This window comes from Opisthocomus hoazin, chromosome 5 (genome assembly GCF_030867145.1).
Source record: "Opisthocomus hoazin isolate bOpiHoa1 chromosome 5, bOpiHoa1.hap1, whole genome shotgun sequence".
NCBI lineage: Eukaryota > Metazoa > Chordata > Aves > Opisthocomiformes > Opisthocomidae > Opisthocomus > Opisthocomus hoazin.
In genome coordinates, this window is record NC_134418.1 from 10309789 (window position 1) to 10328753 (window position 18965).

The 18965-nt window shown below is 38.4% G+C and overlaps 1 protein-coding gene across 1 annotated transcript in view; it reads right to left on the minus strand.

Moving 5' to 3' along the window:
• POLN (DNA polymerase nu) overlaps positions 1–18965 on the minus strand; it is a 110098-nt gene that overhangs the window by 60989 nt on the left and 30144 nt on the right. The window contains exons 15-17 of the mRNA XM_009934767.2: positions 3153–3210; positions 1527–1604; positions 1002–1116 (exon numbers count right to left, since the gene is read on the minus strand). Of these exons, the coding sequence (XP_009933069.2) occupies positions 1002–1116; positions 1527–1604; positions 3153–3210 (251 nt within the window). The remainder of the gene's footprint in view (positions 1–1001; positions 1117–1526; positions 1605–3152; positions 3211–18965) is intronic.

An 18965-nucleotide genomic window follows, 5' to 3' on the forward strand; every position in this document is an offset into this window, starting at 1 on the left:
GAAGGGGCACAGCCGGGTGGGCTGACCCAACCCCAATCTGGCCAAACAGAGCTGGGTATTCCATACCATGTGCCGTCATGCTGGGTTCCAGTGTGGGGGGCGGCGTGGCGGGAACTCTCTTGCGGCTCGGGAGGGCTCAGCAGCAGTTCGGTCCGAGAGCGCGGTTCTGTTCTGCTGGTTTGTTTTGTGTATTCCCCTTTTCTGTATCGTTGTTGTTGCTGTTCCCTTTGTTTGCTGTTCTGTTAAACTGCCCTTATCCCGACCCAGCAGTTTTCTGCCTGTTTCTTTCCATTCTCCTCCGCACCCCAGCAGAGGGAGGGGCGGCTGCATGGCGCTTTTGTTGCCGGCTGCAGCCGAACCAGAACAGTAACTATTACTTTATCTTTTTTGATCTGCATGCTGAAGAGGTCAGTAAATGATAATCTGGGAATGGAGCTGAGAAGTATTCTTTTTAATTACCGAAGGACCACTTTTTCCAGGTATCACATCACCTGTCAGAAGATGGAATCACTAAGCCCTATGAGTGCAAAGGAATCTGATGAGCTCTAGTCTCTCTATTTCTTGTACCTAGGTAATTTTATTCCAATACTTCCACTGGATAACCAAGCAGATTTTAAAAATGTTTGTACTTTCACTAAGAATATTTGTTCTGCAGTTTTTCAGATGGATAACCTAATAACTCCTGCTCTGGATTTTTAAAAAGAATTGGTGAACAATAATACAGTGAGAAAGTTATCAGCATGCACTGTTCACAATATATTATTACACCAGCTTTAGTCACATGGCTCATACTGGTCAGTTGGATGACATACAGTAATTATCACTGTAGAGAAGAAAAGGCTCAGAAAGACAGAAAGCAATTATAATTCACAGTGTTAAAACAGTATTAACAATAGATACTGTGGCAAAAAAATTTGTTTTCAGTATACATTAATACAATAATTTAAGTTTTACTATTTTGTCCAATTACTATAAAAATAACATGCAACATTTACTCTTACCACTGAGAAGCCAGTGTGGAAAAGATGTCGGTGGTTTCAGGTTCTTGGAACAATTTTAAAAGTTCTGGTTCAGATGATAAGTCAGCAAGGATCCTTAGCTCAATATGGGAAAAATCTAGAAAACAGCGTGTTAAAGTAAATCTATTGCTCTAGAATAAAAACATACCTGCATTTTAACCAAACTATCACAAGCTAAAACGCAAGCCTGGACTGTTCAGTAATTTCCTCGTGTTCAAAAAAATCCAGATGCCTGTAAAAAGCTCATCCTGAAGAAGTTATATTCCAGCTACAGATCACAAGGTGTCTGATTCCTTCATTATCTTAAGGTGTAAATTAATCTTATTAGCTCTTTTTTTCTACTGACAAGGCTTGCATATCATCCACTTCCACAGCACACTAAGGAGTATACATCATATAAGACTATTAATTGATACTAAGGGATTCGACAGCCTTGTAAAATATAACATCATCCAAAGAAGGGGAAAAACATGACAGAACTGCAAACATTAACATATACTATCTTACCTGCTGCTAAAAATGTACATCCTTTTTTTGAAACAAACAATGTTCTTGGGGATATAGTTACTACTTCCTCTTCTTTTCCTAGAGAGGAGATAAAGACATTTAAGTCCCAAACCCCAGTCCACAGTGTTGTAAATTATAGTGGGCTGTAAATGACATATCCAATACACAACTAAAACTACACAAATGGCAATGTAAACAGCCTAGCAGAGCACCAACTGCCAGCATCACAATTATTTTACTCTATCAGTCATGTACAACACCTTTGTCTGCCATTCTTGCAGTACCACTTACCTCTCCTCCTTTTTCAAATTCAAATCCTTCCCAAGACACTAGCTTAAAAAATATCTACAATAACTAACATTATTCATAGACCACTTCATAAGGGAAGTATTCAGATAAAGAAAGGTCTATAGAGATGAACTAAAAATGTATATTTTCTTATCTTTCAACATGCTGCAGCAATGTGTTAGTAACCAAATTCTGAGTTACAGGTGATAGGGGAATACAATATTGAGAACACGTAACTGATACAGGCATCCAAATTCTAATGACAGAAATCCCCTACAATATCACAAGGTAATAATGTACATTGACAAGGTATCAGGAACTCAGCGCATCTTGGGAATATCACTTGTCTTGGTGTGAAAAGGGATGGTGGTTTGAAATACAACAGAATTAAACTGATCAGCATAAAAGTGGAAAAAATAAGTGTGTCTTGATACAGGAGTGAAAAACTTCAGAATACATTTTTTGAGAAGCACATATTATAAGATCATTAACAAAACTGATTGAACTGTTTCTAGAAAGGCCCGTGTGCTACAGTTATGCACAGCAGCTCATGTTTACACAGCCACTGCTCACACTTTTTTTTATAACAACTTTTAAAAAATACTTGTAAAAATAAATCAAGTAGATCAAGCTGCTGTCAAAGTTTTACATTGTCTTCAACAGGCTCCTGGTTTACGATCTGTATTACTTCAAACACAGGGAGTGAATAGCTGTGAAAAGGCAAGCCTGCCCTTATCTGAGAACCAAGTGCAACAAATGAGCAGCATTTCCCAGCTATGGCTGTACGCATTCAAGATGGAGAGTTTATGTTGGTAAATCTCTCTTTTATATTTGAGTCTACTGTTGTGGGTTTCTCTCTTTATCACTCAGGTCATGCTTTTCTAGACTTCACGTTTATTCTCTCTGAATCATCTGCCTTAAATCCATTTCTGTTTTCTAAACCAACACATATGCCTAACTATTAGTGTTTAGTTGTGAGTTTGATTAAAATGCTTTGATATCTCCTCAGGAAAAGCCTGATAAGCTGAATGCACACAAAATCATCCCTAGGATATTTAATGGAATTAAGATGCATAATTTCATCTGGAAAAAGCGATTGTGAGATAGCTGAGGGAAACAAAAAAAAAAAAATCTAAAAGTTTGTGACTATTTAGATCAGTACTGAAACAGCAATTTTTTTTGCAGGAACAACCTAATTGGTTTAAATGATAATGTATAGCTAAGCATCAATAACCTATTCTACTCTTTAATGCTGGAGCTATTGGTCTGCTTTAAAATATAACTCAGTAAAATAATGAGATAAAATTGCCTTCTCATATTAATAAAAAAATAGTTTACCTTTTACATACTGTTTCTTTGTAATTCTAACTGGATGTTTAGAGATACCTTGAATGTTCTGTAGACAAGAATAAAAATGCTTAGTAAGTTAAAATTTATGAAAACAGGTTTATGACCAGTTTATAAGCAGCATAAAAATATTAGTGATACTAATGCCAACAAGGTTTTTCCATATAATAAAACAGATTAACCACTTTGCCTTTCAAAGGAATCTTCATACTTCTGTAACTATAGATACTTTTGAATATTTGCTTTTCCTTGAGAAGTGGAAGCTTGTAAGGACAATTTCTCACTGACAGCCTTTCCAAATCCTAATCTCTGGATGCACCATAGAACACAACTAGTAACCCAATAAAAATAATTTTCTTATTATTTTAACCTATATTACAGGTGAACCCTGCCTTAAGCTAAGGGAACAGATCATTCTTCACCCTCTAGAAATTTTTCTCATATCTACTCCCACTGTTTTGAAATGCAAGATAAAATAAAGAATGAGCTCTTTATTGCAGATCCATCAAGGTTAAAAGTGAGAACTAAATTTATCAACAAACGTGCAGGACTAGGAATAACAGAAGACTGTTCTTTAAAGATCTGGGTTCATACACCTCCAGTAAACCACGGAAGATGACACATGATAGCTTCCTCTTGTTATTTTATGTCATTATGCCTCTTCATGTAGAAGGGTAACACGTGACGAGAGATAATGTGTAACAAGCTCAATTTCCACAATTCCACACAATTAATCTGCGAGTGGCTCAGGAGTTAAATGAACATACTAATATTATGTAGTACTGTGAATTCAGGAGATGGGAATAGTGCTATATAATTTCCAAATCAGAATGATCATTTTCTATGTAATTTTGAAATCAAAATTCTTATTTTAAACTTAAGAGGGATGTAATCAGACTGCAAAAGTGACTGAAATTTAAAGCAGAAGTAAAAGAACAAAACCTCCAAAACAGAACCATATCATTTCTAGTCTTAGTATCACACTTAAAGACCTACAATTAAATGTATTAAAGTTGAACACCCGCCACAGCACCATACACAGAGAGAGAGATAGGAAACTACTACGTAATATTTCCAGAGCATGGGTAAACTAGGAACACCACTCTCAATCCATCAATACGAAGTTTGACCCAGAAAAAACACTTGTCATTTTAATATTTTATTCCTCAGTTTCTAGAAACATTTAAGAATATAGTTGTGGCAATGCTTATTGCAATGTTATTAATCATCTTTTTGAAATAAGTGGTTATTTAATCTGTCCACAAAACTAACATTTCTACTGATAGCTCTTGATTTCTATCAATAATATGTTGGAGAAGATCAGTGCTTGATCGTATGAATAATATGCAGTTTAATTGGCCGTGGAAGCTAGTAGATCCTTAGAAGTTTAGAAAAATAAGTCCTTTATTATGTACGTAGACATGAATGTGGAAGCCTAATTTCACACATTTAAGAAACGAAACCACAACATTTTAATTCTGGCTTGAATCAGCTTAATGGTACAGATCATTGTATAGCCTTTTCATTGAGCTCTGTACTGGTATTGACATGTACTTCATAAGATAAACTCTTTAACCAATGCTGGAAGTTATTTTAGTTCCTCTCATTGATTATTGTTCCTGAACTCATTAGCTCCAAAATCCTGAACAAAGTGACATAGACTAAAAATTATTTCAAAATCTACAATGATAAAAATAAATCACTGTATTGCCATCTTGTATTCACTGACATCATATGCAGAAGGTCTGCTTTTAATGCAATTTTAGAAGTGTTACTAATAATTCTGAAATAACACTAGTAAGTAATTGCAAGTGCAAAATGTACTTTCACTTGTAAATTAGTTAACTCATAATTTGCATAAATCTTCAGAAAAGAAGTAACTGAAGAAACATGAAAGTAGTAATGCTCATCTTTTAGCTGTTGGAATAGCTTAATAGATTCTTCTCATCTAATTTTAGATGTCTTTAGGCTAGTCATTGGTCTAAACTAGCTGTCTCGAGTCCCCCTATAGTCAGTAGACAAAGACAAGAATCCCCAGTGGGTAGTTCAATCTATCTGCACATGACACATCCTTACAAGTTGACCTAAGATTCTCCTTGAGATGATGTTTTCTAAGATTTAGATTATCAAATCTGATGAGATAAATTTACTTTAGATATTTAAAAGGATGAAGAAATAAGGAGACAATCTCAGAACACTCTTCCAAATGGAAAGCTTTCCTCTGTTTGACTTCAAAATTAGGTGACAGTTTAATTGTAACAAAAGTGGAAGACTGATGTGGCATTAGTAAATACCTCTTAAGCATAAAATTTGGTAAATCCACCTCTAGAGTGGATAGACAGCAAGATGGGGGCTGGGGGAGCCAAGTCCCTCCCACTGTAAGAAAAGATTAGGTTCATGACCACCCAAGGAACATGAACATACAGAAGTCTATGGGACCTGATGAGATGCATCCCAGAGTCCTGAGGGAAATGGCTGATGTAGCTGCCAAGGCACCCTTCATAATATATGAAAGGTCATGGCAGTCAGGTGAAGTCCCTGGTGACTGGAAAAAGGGAAACATCACACACATTATTAAAAAGGGTAGAAAGGAAGACCCTGGGAACTACCAACCTGCCAGCCTCACCTCTGTGCCTGGGAAGATCATGGAACAGACCCTCCTACAAGCTATGCTAAGGCACATGGAGGACAAGGGCGGTGATTCGAGACAGCCAGCACGGCTTCACTGAGGGCAAGTCCTAGTGGCTTTCTATGATGGAGTGACTACCTCAGTGGACAAGGGAAGAGCTACAGATGTTGTCTGCCTGAGCCTTTGACACAGTCCCCCACAACATCCTTCTCTCTAAATTGGAGAGATATGGATTTGATGGGTGGACAAGGAATTGGTTGGATGGTCACATCCAGAGGGTAGTGGTCAACAGCTCAGTGCCCAAATGGATGCTGGTGACAAGTGGTGTCCCTCAGGGATCCATACTGGGACCAGTACTGTTTAGCATCTTCATCAATGACATAGCAGGATCAAGTGCACCCTCAGCAAGTTGGCAGATGACACCAAGCTGAGTGGTGCCACCGACACGCTGGAGGGACAGGGTGCCATCCAGAGGGACCTGGACAAGCTTGAGAAGGGGGCCCATGTGAACCTCATGAGGTTCAACCAGGCCAAGTGCAGGGTCCTGCATCTGGGTGAGGGCAACCCCTGGTACCAATCCAGGCTGGGGGATGAAGGGATTGAGAGCAGCCCTGAGGAGGACTTGGGGGTGTTGGCTGATGAGAAGCTCATGACCCGGCAATGTATGCTCACAGCCCAGAAGGCCAACCATATCCTGGGCTGCATCACACGCAGCATGGCCAGCAGATCGAGAGAGGGGATTCTGCCCTGCTGCTCTGCTCTGGTGAGACCTCACCTGGAGTCCTGCATCCAGCTCTGAAGCTCTCAGCACAGGACAGACATGGACCTGTTGGAGCAGGGCCAGAGGACACCACAAAAATGATCAGAGGGCTAGAGCACCTCTCCTATGAAGAAAAGCTGAGAGAGCTGAGACTGTTCAGCCTGGAGAAGAAAAGGCTCTGGGGAGACCTCATTGTGGCCTTTTGGTTCCTGAAATGGGCTTATAAGAAAGATACGAACAAACTTCTGAGCAGGGCCTGTAGAAGCAGGACAAGAGGTAATGGTTTTAAAGTAAGAGAGGATAGATTTAGACTGGATATAAGGAAAAAATTTTTTGCAATGAGGGTGGTGAAACTCTGGCACAGGTTGCCTGGAAAGGTGGTTGATGCCCCATCCCTGGAAACATTCAAGGTCAGGCTGGACGGGGCTCTGAGCAACCTGATCCAGTTGCAGATGTGTCTGCTCACTGCAAGGGGGTGGACTAGGTGATCATTGGAAGTCCCTTCCAACCCAAACTATTCTATGATTCCATGATTCTAAATTACTGTTACCCCCTTGGACTACATAATACGGCCTGCATTTTTGCTTTTATGTTTATTTCAAGTATATTTCTGCAAAACCTTCACAGATCCAACCTGAGATGTGATCCCTTACTGCTAGAAAAGGGCATCCGCATCCTGTTAGAAGTTAAAGAGAGACTAAACTGCTCTCTCTGAACAATTATGTTCCAACAGATAAGAAGGAATATACTCCAAACAGTGTGATGGAAAAGCTGGTTGTGAAAGTTAACTATTAATACTTCTCTTCATTGTTTCTGAGTGAGGGGAGGGAAAAAAAAAATCAAGCTATTCTAGTGGATGATTAACAAGAAAACCCTAGTACTGGTTAACAAAAAATTTCAAAATCATATCAAAAAGCAACACTATATGCCAAAACTTATTTCTAGAGGTTCCAATAGACAGAAGGATATATGACACCAAGGTCCCAGTTTCAATTATGTCTGAAAGGCTGTGATGATCCGGGGAACTTCCCGAGAGCTGGAAGAAAGCAAAGGTTGCTCCTTTCTTTCAGGAGGGCAAGAAGGAGGATGCAGAAAACTACAGGTCAATCAGCTTCTCAATTCCTATGAAGGTGATGGAGCAAATAATCCTGGAAAATGCTTGCAAACATATTAAAGTCAAGAATAAGATTTGGGGTAGTCAGCACAGTTTTACAAAGGGGAAATCGTGCTTAAGCAACGATAGCCTTCTGTGATGAAGTGACTAGCTCGGTGGATGAAGCGAGAGCAGAAGATGTTGTTTACCTTGACTTCAGCAAGGCTTTCAAAACAATCTCTCACAAAAGCCTCAGACAAGCTGATGAAATGCAGACTAGATACGTGGGCAGTGAGGTGGACTGAAAACTGGCTGAACTGCCAGGTTCAAAGGGTTTTGATGAGTGGCACAAAGACCAGCTGGAGGTGAGGTGCTAGTGGATTACCCCAGCGGCCAATACTGCTGAACACCTCCATTAATGACCTGGATAACATGACAAAGTGCAACCTCAGCACGATGGCAGACACTCCTGAACTGGGTGGTGTGGTTGATAGATCACATGGCTGCTCTGCAATTCACAGGGATCTCAAAGAGTCTGAAGAAATAGGCTATCAGGATCTCAGAGTTCACAGACTAGAAAGCAGCCCTGTAGAAAAGAACATGTGGATCCTGGTGAAAAACAAGTTGAAGATGAACCAGCAATGAGTCTTCGCACCTAGGAAGGCCAACAGCATCCTGGGCTGCGTCAGGAAAAGCATCACCAGCAGGTCAAGAGAGGTGATCCTTCCCCTCTGCTGAGAATGCCTGATGGGAGGGTGCAAGGAAGATGGAGCCAGATTCTTCTCACTGGTGCCCAGTGAGAGGACAAGAGGCAGTGGTCACCAACAATTACAAGAAATTCCATTTAAACAAAAGAAAAAACTTTTCTACTGTGACAGTGGTCAAACACTAGAACAGGTTACACAGAGAGGTTGTGAAGCCTCCACCTTTGGAGTTACTCAAACTCCTACTAGACATAGTCCCGAGAAACCTGCTCTAGTGGACCCTGCTTTAAGCAGGGAGGGCTGGACTAGAGAAATTCCAGCAGTCCTGTCCAACCTCAACTATCTTGAGACTCTATGATTCTGGGTTTACAACATTACTGTAATTGATCAATTTATGTACTCCATTGTCAACCCACTGCCTTCTCTACTTCACATGATTTCTGACTGAGATAGAATTGAAGTCTTCAATAGTACGAGGTAGTGGAAAGCCATAGAAAGATTCTGGTTTCATTACGAAGCAACTAAAAAAAACCAAAAACATATATAAAGTACACTTGTAGCATAACATTAAAATTCAAAGATTAAAGACAGAAACTAATATTTTGCAGAAATTGTAGTCAGTTGCTGCATCATGTCTTAAAATGCAAGCTCTGAGAAAAAGAACTGTATTCTCTTGATTATGGAAAACACATGCAAAAATGTACATACAAGCTTCATAATTAATATTTGTAAACCTGCAACACAATTAGTAAGAACCACTTGATTGTAAAAATGGAGATTTCAATTTTTTATAGTTTTCATAGAATCAGAACATCATTTAGGTTGGGAAAGACCTTTGAGACAATGAAGTCCAACTGTAAACTTCACACTGCCAAGACCATCACTAAACCATGTCCCTAAGCGTCACCTCTACAGGTCTTTTAAACACCTCCAGGGATAGTGACTCAACTGCTTCCCTGGGCAGCCTGTTCCAGTGCTTGATAACTCTTTCAGTGAAGAGATTTTTCCTAATATCTAATTTAAACTTCCACTCGTGCAACTTGAGACTGTTTCCTCTAGTTCTACCACTTGTTACTTGGGAAAAGAGACCAACACCCACCTCTTTAAAACCTCCTTTCAGGTAGTTGTAGAGAGCAATAAAGTCTCCCCTCAGTCTCCTCTCCTCCAGACTGAACAATCCCAGTTCCCTCAGCTGCTTCCCTCATAGGATTTGTTCTCTAGACCCTTCACCAGCTTTGTTGCCATCTTTGGACGTGCATCCAGCACCTCGATGTCCTTCTTGTCGTGAGGGGCACAAAACTGAACACAGTACTCGAGGTGCAGCCTCACCAGTGCCGAGTACAGGGGCACGATCCCCTCCCTACTCCTGCTAGCCACGCTATTACTGATACAAGCCAGGGTGCCGCTGGCCTTCTTGGCCACCTGGGCACACTGCTGGCTCATGTTCAGCTGGCTGTCCACCAACACCCCCAGGTCTTTATCCACCAGACAGCTTTCCAGCCACTCCTCCCCAAGCCTGTAGCTTGCACAGGGTTTTTGTGACCCAAGTGCAGGACCTGGCACTGAGCCTTGTTGAATCTCAGGTCATGACTCAAAGAAGAAAAAACCCACACCCTTACAATCATACCCACTTCTTTTTCATCTTTTTGTTGTCAGTGAAACACTTTTTTTTTTCATGAGTACAAGCATTAAATCATTAAATATTAAATTTTCTAATATAGTTATCAAACTTAAAAGAAAAAAGCACTGAATCTGATCTGCAGTAAAGTCACTTTGGGTAGGATAAATGCAGAGTGGCTATCTTTTTCCTGGGTGTCCAAAGCTGACACCTTTCTGTGGCAGTGGACTTGCCACACAGTCACCTAGCACTCCACCAATTCATCACCTCTTTTACAGGGCCAGTTACTTTTTTGTTACTTTATATTTTCCCCATCTTCTAGATGATTGTTGGATCACTGTTTCTTTATTAAACTCTTCAGAAAAAATCATGCTGGCAAAGCAGGGAGCACAGGCATGGCAGAAAAAAAAATATCTCACTAGAAACACTGGATTAAAACTGTACATGTTGAAAAACAGACCGCTGATTTCTTTCCTCCTACCTCCGTAATCTGATTTTTTTGCAACTATAATCCATCCTTACTCTGGTGTTTTAGCACAGCTTTGAAATTTGTTTTCTTGTTTCTGAAAATACCTCTGTTAAAAGTTGTTCTACTTCTGTCTGTTGTTTTAGGTGAAGAGTGTAGATTCTTGCCTGTGCTGTTAGCTTCTGTATACAGAGCCATTCAGAAACAGTGACAGGCTTCACTTTGGGAAGAAGACTCAGAATTAACGTCTCTTTTAGAGCCTCACAAACACAGCTTTCTCATAAAGCATTCAAGCCTTGCAAAAAGGATGCTCTAATCCATAAGGAAAGCCATTGTACCAAAGAAGAGTAGAAACATCAATGAAAACAAAACCTAATCAAAATTCAACAAATATACAGTTCCCAGTTTGATGAGTTTATTCTCAGTTGCACTTTCTGTTGAGCTTTCCATTTTTGCTATCCTATGTCTACATTTGCAATTGATTTTTGATTCCTTCCTAGGTTAAAAACCAGTATGTTATTTTGGTTCTTTCAAAAGATTACAGTATACAGATATATGTTTTATAAATTACTTTTGAAGTCAGTATAGTCAGGCTTCACCTAATCACAGAGGCTACTGGTGCATTTTAATTATTTCTTACTCTAGGTCAAGCAGGGTGGTTGATCACATTTCATATACTAAATTCCTCTTTCAGTTATTTATACTGATTCAACTAACCCATACCTCTCTCTTCCTCTCCATATGCATTTTCAGTAGCATAAATTGCTATTTTTTGAGCAAATGACCTCAGTCAGCCCTGGTAACTTCCTAGAAATAGATCTCTATATAAGTATACAACGGCATTTATAGCCATATGTATATTCTCTTTTACTAGAAAGCGGTTCACTAATCTACTAACTGCTCAGATCCGCATTTCTAAGTATCTATACACTATATCTGTCTGAAGACCTACAAACTGCAGGAAGGGGAACATGAAAAATAACAAACAGTAAGTTACTGGAATATATAGGAATGCACAAAGGTGGCTGCAGACTATTCTATGGACATTTGATTTTGATTAATTCCTGTACTGATCTAAGAACTTATTTAGCAATAAGAACAGAGACAAGACTTATTACTGAGATAAGAGTATCCATGCATAAACGTACACAGTACGGATGTGTCATGAGGGAAGATCAAAAACAGCCAAGGAGTTAGACTGAACAGATATAAGGAAGCAGTTAGACCAGGTAAAGTTATAACGTATATATCCTTTGATGTGGTGACTAATCCACCTGCTGTTACAGTGAGGCATAGTGCCGAAGACTAGAGCAAAACAAAGACAGAGGAATTAAATATTGTTTTACTGTGGCTACCAATGCCTGTAAATAGCAAACCTAGCTGCATTTCCTATAAGCAAGACTATTTACAGAGACTGTGATCCTGTCAGATTTAATTAGTCTAATAGCTGTGGCTTCAGCAAATCAGTTCTTTCCTAATATTTGAGAAAAAACACAGATTTTTCCGTCTGAAAAAAACTTCAGAGCAGCAACATTGTAGTTTATCTTATGAAACGTGCACTCCAGCAAAAAATGAAGCATTATACGTCCAAATGTTTCTAGAATTTCTCTCAGTTTCTTCTTCTCCAGAAAGTTTATGGAAATAATTAGGCCACAACTGTTCTCTTTCAAGAAGAACTCAGCTCTACACAATTAAACACAAAGTAAGCTTTTAAATTCACGGCATCTGTTTGATGACTAGCATTGTATTACTTTTGGAGCAGAATTAATACTTTGGTCTGTAAGACCAGATTTCATTACAATGACAATAGAGAAGTAGATGACAACTCCTTTGAGCTTTACATTCTATAGGTGTAACTACTTTTTTCAGTTTATTCTTGTAGTGGATTTTTCCCCCTGTTTATTTGCTTCTTCAAAATTTTCTCACTCCTTTCTCTTCTTTTGCTGTTGTCTTTTGCTCCTCTACCCCACCTGCTGATAAACTGTGCTCTCTTAGCTCATTTAATCAATTTGAGAAGAAATGTAAGCACAGGTTCAGTGAGCTACTTCCTTAACGCATCAACACTGTTTACTCCGTTGTTAATGGCCACAGCTGCTGGAGAAACAGCAAGCAAAACTACACACAGCCCAAAGTAGTATTCTTGCAATGCAGAACAAGACTCTGAGTCCTAAGGACACTCACAACATGAAATTCACTCAATTTGTCTGGCGTCTCCAAAGATGGTGGCAACTCACTCATGAGAAATTACACAGCAGAAATTAAAAAAAAAATTTAAAAACCCACAAACAAACAATCTTCATGATTTGTCTTTTGGAAAACTGCCATATTTAACTATGGTCCGTAGCAACATTTATTGATTACTGTAAAGGAATAAACAGTTATTTTCTGTGAACTCTATATAAGACACAGTTTCAAGTCATTCTGAAGGCCTAATTTTTAAAATACAGCATGTAGCTTAATAAGTAGAGAAAATATGAAAATGAGCAAGGTCACCATAGCATTGCCAGCCTGGTATGTATGCGTACATGCATTCCTAAGCAAATCTTGACTTGTCTGCAATTGCCACCTAGTGGCTAGTTGAAAATTAAAGACATCTGTTTTTCTTGTCAAAAACCACAGAATCAAACAGACTTCTCATGATGGATTTCTTACGTTGTGATACTAGCTACTGTTTTTCAACAGTGAACCATCATTCAAAGGTAATGCACTCCCCTCTTGCCTTACCCAGCAGCACAAAACTATCAAGGTTTTAGATGTCAGTCAAGTGGGATACTTAGAAGTAATTCATCACCTTTCCACAAGCTTAAGCACCTTTCAAAGTGAATACAAGGGAAGAAGAAGAGGGCACCGAAAAATACTCTCTTACTTCAGAGAGTTGGCCATAATAATAGTGCATTTGATTTCCTATGACTACTCCTCTTTCTGCCATATTCTTTGAAATTTAGACCTGGCAATGACCTCAGGTAATAATGTTGTAGCAGCATATGATAAAGGACTCGATGACTGACTTTTAAAATAAGAAAAATATATTTTATTTTACTAACTTCCTGATTTGACATGTTTTGTGACAAATTATTTTGTCAAATCATGCATGGGTTCAGCCCAGATGCTTGGTTATAAACTGACAGATCACTAACCTTTGCACAGCAAGCAGGGAGTTTGTATATACGCAGCCCTACGCGTCTTTCAAATAGACAAAGACTGGTTTTGTTTCCCATATATAAACTGACTAAATGTAATTACTTATTTAATTTCATTTTCCTGAAAGAAAATTGTACTCAGAACATAAGCTCTGCTAAACTGATGTTCATTAATACAGGAGACTATTAAACTCCAGGATGAACTCGAAGAAGATACGATTCGGTTCTGGTGAAAAAACAGTGCTAAGACACAGATAACAACCCTTTGAGTGTCAGTTGCAGCTAGTGAATATTGTACTCGTTGTATATTAGCTGTATATTATAGCTTTAAAGTAAACAGTGTCAAGAGAATACTGCCCAAAGGTACAAATACTAGACCTTTAAACACATGAGAAATGACAAGATTTTTAGACTGGATGAATCTACTTTCTAAAGAAAAAATGTAACAGTTGTTTTCCGAAAGGGTAAAATTTAGCATTTCAGACAAGATTGTTCCACATACCGAGGAATTTACTGAGCGTATGTTAGCAGGGAATTCCTCTTCAATGGCTACAAAAGTGTGAACAGGAGGCTGACTGAAGGAGTTAAAGGAAACCTAAATAACCAGTATCCCTTTCTTTCCTCCCTTTCACTGAGGAAAGGGCAATTCTTGATTTGATAGAAGTGCTCCTTAACTGTAAGTTCCTACAAGCTACAGCCAGTAGGTGATCATGTCAGTACAGGAGAACTAAGGACTACAAGGCCACGTGGGAGTCAGACAGAATAGGACAGAGGTCGTCTTGCTATCTTAGGTGATCCTTACACAAACCACTGTTGTTGTTGTTCCAAACCTGAGAGAGTGCATCCATCTTTAAAACTCTGGGTGAAATTTCCTGAGGTTTTATGAAAGGATGTGGAGGAAATAAAGAATTGGCAAATTTTCCACTCACTGACGCAGGGAAAAAAAAAAAAACCAAACAAACTGTCAGCAGAGAAAGCTGAATGTAATAGGGACGTAGAGCTACAGAGATAATTTTTGTTAAGTTCTTTGGGATGCCAGTGACAAAGCTATTGAAAATCCGCACTGACTAAAAACTGGACCATCCAAGACAAGAAGTCTCTTGCTGCACCTAACTTTTGAGCTTCCCCTATAATTCATTCTCTTTTTATCATTCTTCATTTCTGTCTCGTCCATTTTTTGTCTTGCAGAACTCTCAGATTTTTTTAAGTACTTTTTGCTGACTGAGATACAGAATGGGAGAAAAAACAACGTACAGAAGAACACTGTATAGCAAAATAAACTATTTAAATACTTTTATTATGTTAAAACTTAATAAAACCCATGCTGAGATCAGAATTAGACTACATTTTTCCTTGCAAAAAGGAATTCAGCTATTAGAGGAATATGCTAACACCTCTCACTTTTGAGAGCTTGTAAGACAAGATAATTTGTGTGCCTTAGATTTTTTTTTTTTTAATTGTCTTCTTGGAACATAAGCCTTCAAGTTTTGAATATTTCCTAAAATTGTTTCTCTAGAAATCCCACTAATGGAATACTATGTATGAATAAAAAAAAAATCTTCGAGCAGAATTTCGAAAATCTTAATCAATTCAGAAGACGTACCAACAGACAACTTCATAACAAATAGGCACACAAGTATTTAAACTAATATAAAGATCATACATGAATTTCTGCACATTGCTGAAGATTCAGTCCGAGCAACTGCCTTACAGAGGAGGACAGTGGAAATGAACTCAGCAGGACCTGGGGTCTATTAAACTCCTCAGTACAGAGTTCCAATGACCATGACCCCACTGGGACTACAGGGGATGCTAGCACACGCCAGTCTCAAGCAGAAGGGAAGTGCTCAGCCAGGCGCTGAAATTTGTACAGACAAAAGGGGAAGAACAAAGATTGTGACAGACTACAAGTGAATAGCACTACTTGTTTCTTGCAACCAAAATACCATCCTAACTTCGCCCAAACTATTCTAAAATTACACAGAATCAGACTTAATAAAACTCCCAGAGACACAACACCGTGTACAGATTAACTTCTGTATCAGAATACTCCAAGTGCTAGGTATTACTATAATTACTTCACTTTAAAATACCTTTTAATCTGCAAGGTAGTGAAAGCTACGTAGCTAAAAATACAGTTGTTTTGATCAAAGATGATGCTAATTTTTGTTTCCTGTTAGCTACATGCTCCAGTCACACTCATATTAGAGAAAAATAACCTGGCAGTAGCACTAGCTACATTCCAGCATGGATTTCTGAAACATGCTCAGTGCATAGTTTTGGCTTCTACCTGCAGCATTTCCAGAACATCACTGGCAAAGGCCATTCAAAGGATAAAATGAATCAGCATATAACCAACTACCTTAACAAAGCCCACTTAACAGCAGTAGGCACTTGAGTACTGACAATTTAATTTATACCTAGTTTATTGAAATGTATTATCTTCGAATTTTAATGAAACAAGTGGAAGTATGCAGTGCCATCATCTCTCTAGCACAGGAAAATTTTACAGGAACTTTTCCCTCCCATTTCTAGAAGTCAAATCTTCTCTGAGGAGCTTTTGGCAAGAAACTAAAAGAGAATGAAGGCCACAGTCAGTAATTCATATTGTGCTAAAAATACTTTAGCTGATATTATTCTGAGTTGTATAGAATCTTTCATTCTGAGTTGTTAATTGCTCTGTATATTTCTGTGCTTATGTTTAGTCTATAGAGGAAATAGTAACAGACTCCCTATCTTATCCGCATAAAGAAAATGCGGGCATCTTGTATATCGATTAGTGCAGAGACGCAGATTTATACTGGCTACAGACTGTCTTTCTTCAAATAACACACAGAACAATTACACTTAGAAAGATAATCCCAAACAGAAGTTCTGGACGTGACTGAACTGCTGTTGTTGCTACAGAATAGATGATACTCCAAGCTTTACTGAGCCAAATGGAAAACATCGTGCTATAAAATGTAGTCCATGTATCGGATACACCACACTCACCATGAGATTAATGAATTTATACGAATCAGGAGCATTACTACAGAGAATGCCAAAGACATGCATTTATCACGGAAAAGAATACTACATGTGCTCAAGATGCTCAGAGAACATAGGTCTATGATGCAGAAACCTCATTTCTGCATTTGGACATCAAATCAACATGATGATGTTTTGGAGCATCAGACATGAGTGTTACGATACGACCAACAGTGACTTTTCATACTGCAGTTGTCACACCAATAACGAAGAACTTCCCATTGTAATATTAATACAGTGTAAATTTTCATCATGAATGCAATTGAACTTCAGTCTTGTCGACATGCTCATTCACTCATTTTTAAGTAAAATTTCCCTACCATAAAGCCAAAACTGTTATGAGTGAGGAAGAAAGAGAGGAAATAGAGAACTTTTCTCTAACATAGTAAATATGGTTTCTTTAAATGCTAAAGCCTTCACTAAAATATACTTCTAAAAAAATAAAGCAACAACAAAAGAGACAGTAAAAACTTCAAAACTCTAAATACTCATAAAATGAGATACTATATTAGTGCTATTAGTGCAGTCATAATCAGCATATGACTCAAGATTATTGGAATAAACATACTGAAAAGAAACATGGCACAAAAATATATTCTGAATGCAAGGGATACTCAGAGAACATAGACCAACCATAAAAAACAGCAGGCATGCTCTGACTTTCTCTAATAGCACATCAGCTCGTCTGAGTGATAGTTGTTTGTACTGACTAGAAAATACGACACTAAATTGCTTTGAAGCTAAGGTCCAACAAAATACAGACATTCTCATCCCCGTTAAGGCAACCTACCATTATCTTAGTGAAGCCTACATCAGAGCATACTTACCTAAAAATGATTTTGTTAGCCTAGATGACTTTGTAGAAGACTTTTGACAAAATGTTTTATATGCACCTGTAATATGTCTGACTTGTCTCTATCCCCAGTGCTTTCCAATAACCATTTAAAAAAAAAAAATAGAAAACGCACTCAAGTAAGATCAATTCAGATATAATACCCATACTGCCTGTTCTTTTTAAATCAACATTCATTTCAGCAGGACTGTGTATGAAAACAAGTTTGCAAAAATTGTATTCCTAATAGTGCAGTTTCAAAAGCAGCCAAGGTTCATTTCCACAAAAAAAGGCAGATGTGATCACATCCCTGTGCCCAGACTTGCTGTCTGGTTTCTCACATTGCATCAGCTCTGCCAGAGCCTTCTAAAAGCTGTGAGGAAAAGGGACAGGGAATAAACAGGACACTTCAAATTTGCACAGCAGCTCACCGCTATTGAAATATTCTGTTTGTGCTGGAATCCCCTTGTGACTATATACTATAAACTTTCAGAAAGAGCATTGGTAGTACCACAGATCAGCCTGTAGCCTTAATGAGGCCTGGGACGAAATGCCTGAAATTTGAGAGCCATCACAATAGTTTTGATAGCACGATTCTGACAGCCCGCTTTGCTCAGCATGTGCGTGTGGATATGCCAAGGATGTAAAACCTATTGGGACAGTGTCATGAAAGGGAGACAAACAGGCCACATCTCATCCACACTGCCTACAAACGATCTCCAAACTATTCCAAAACTAGATTTGAGTTTTATCTCAGAGGGAGTTAGTCCACTCACTCCAGAAGACAGCCCAGAAGGGAATACAGATACAGTGTGGACAATAAGAAAAACTGGTTTGCTAAGATTTTAGACAGACCAGACTTGTTTTTGATGGCAATTGCTCTAGAGGGGTCTCTACTTCAAGAAACTGTCTCTCCCATTAGAATGAAAACCAGATGGGTAATTTATTATTCATATTTCAAACACTATTAGTAACACACATTTTCTAATAAACAAGTACACAGCTCTTTATCATGCATTCACTATCAGAAAATATTACTCATATTTGTTGAAGAGAGTGAGGTATACTCAGTATTTCAGGTTTTTTTATGGTCCTCCTTTGAGCACATTAACCTTCAATGTACCCTAACTAGTTTCTCTTTCTAATTACATTCCTGCTTTCCACATTAAAGGCCAATATTCTTCTTTGACTGGCAAGTTAGATTATTTTCTTTCTTTGCCTTTTTGGACAAGATGATAAAAGCATTTTTCCTGCGGAGAAATAGGAATTTTTCTTTTTTTTCAATTGGTCTGAGAAGGTAAAAAAAAAAATATTTATCTTCAGTATAACTTTTTGTTACTAAAAGGAAGGAAATGCTGCCTCAAGCGCATCACTTTATGGTTTTTAATTTAATGATACAATCATCTTCTGATGTATAGAAGTGTAAACTCATTAGTAGCATTTCAGTTCTCTCTGCTGCAGAAGCCTGGAGGAAAGAAACCTTAACACAGAATATCTGATTCTAGCACTGAAGTTTACATCTTCAACCAAAT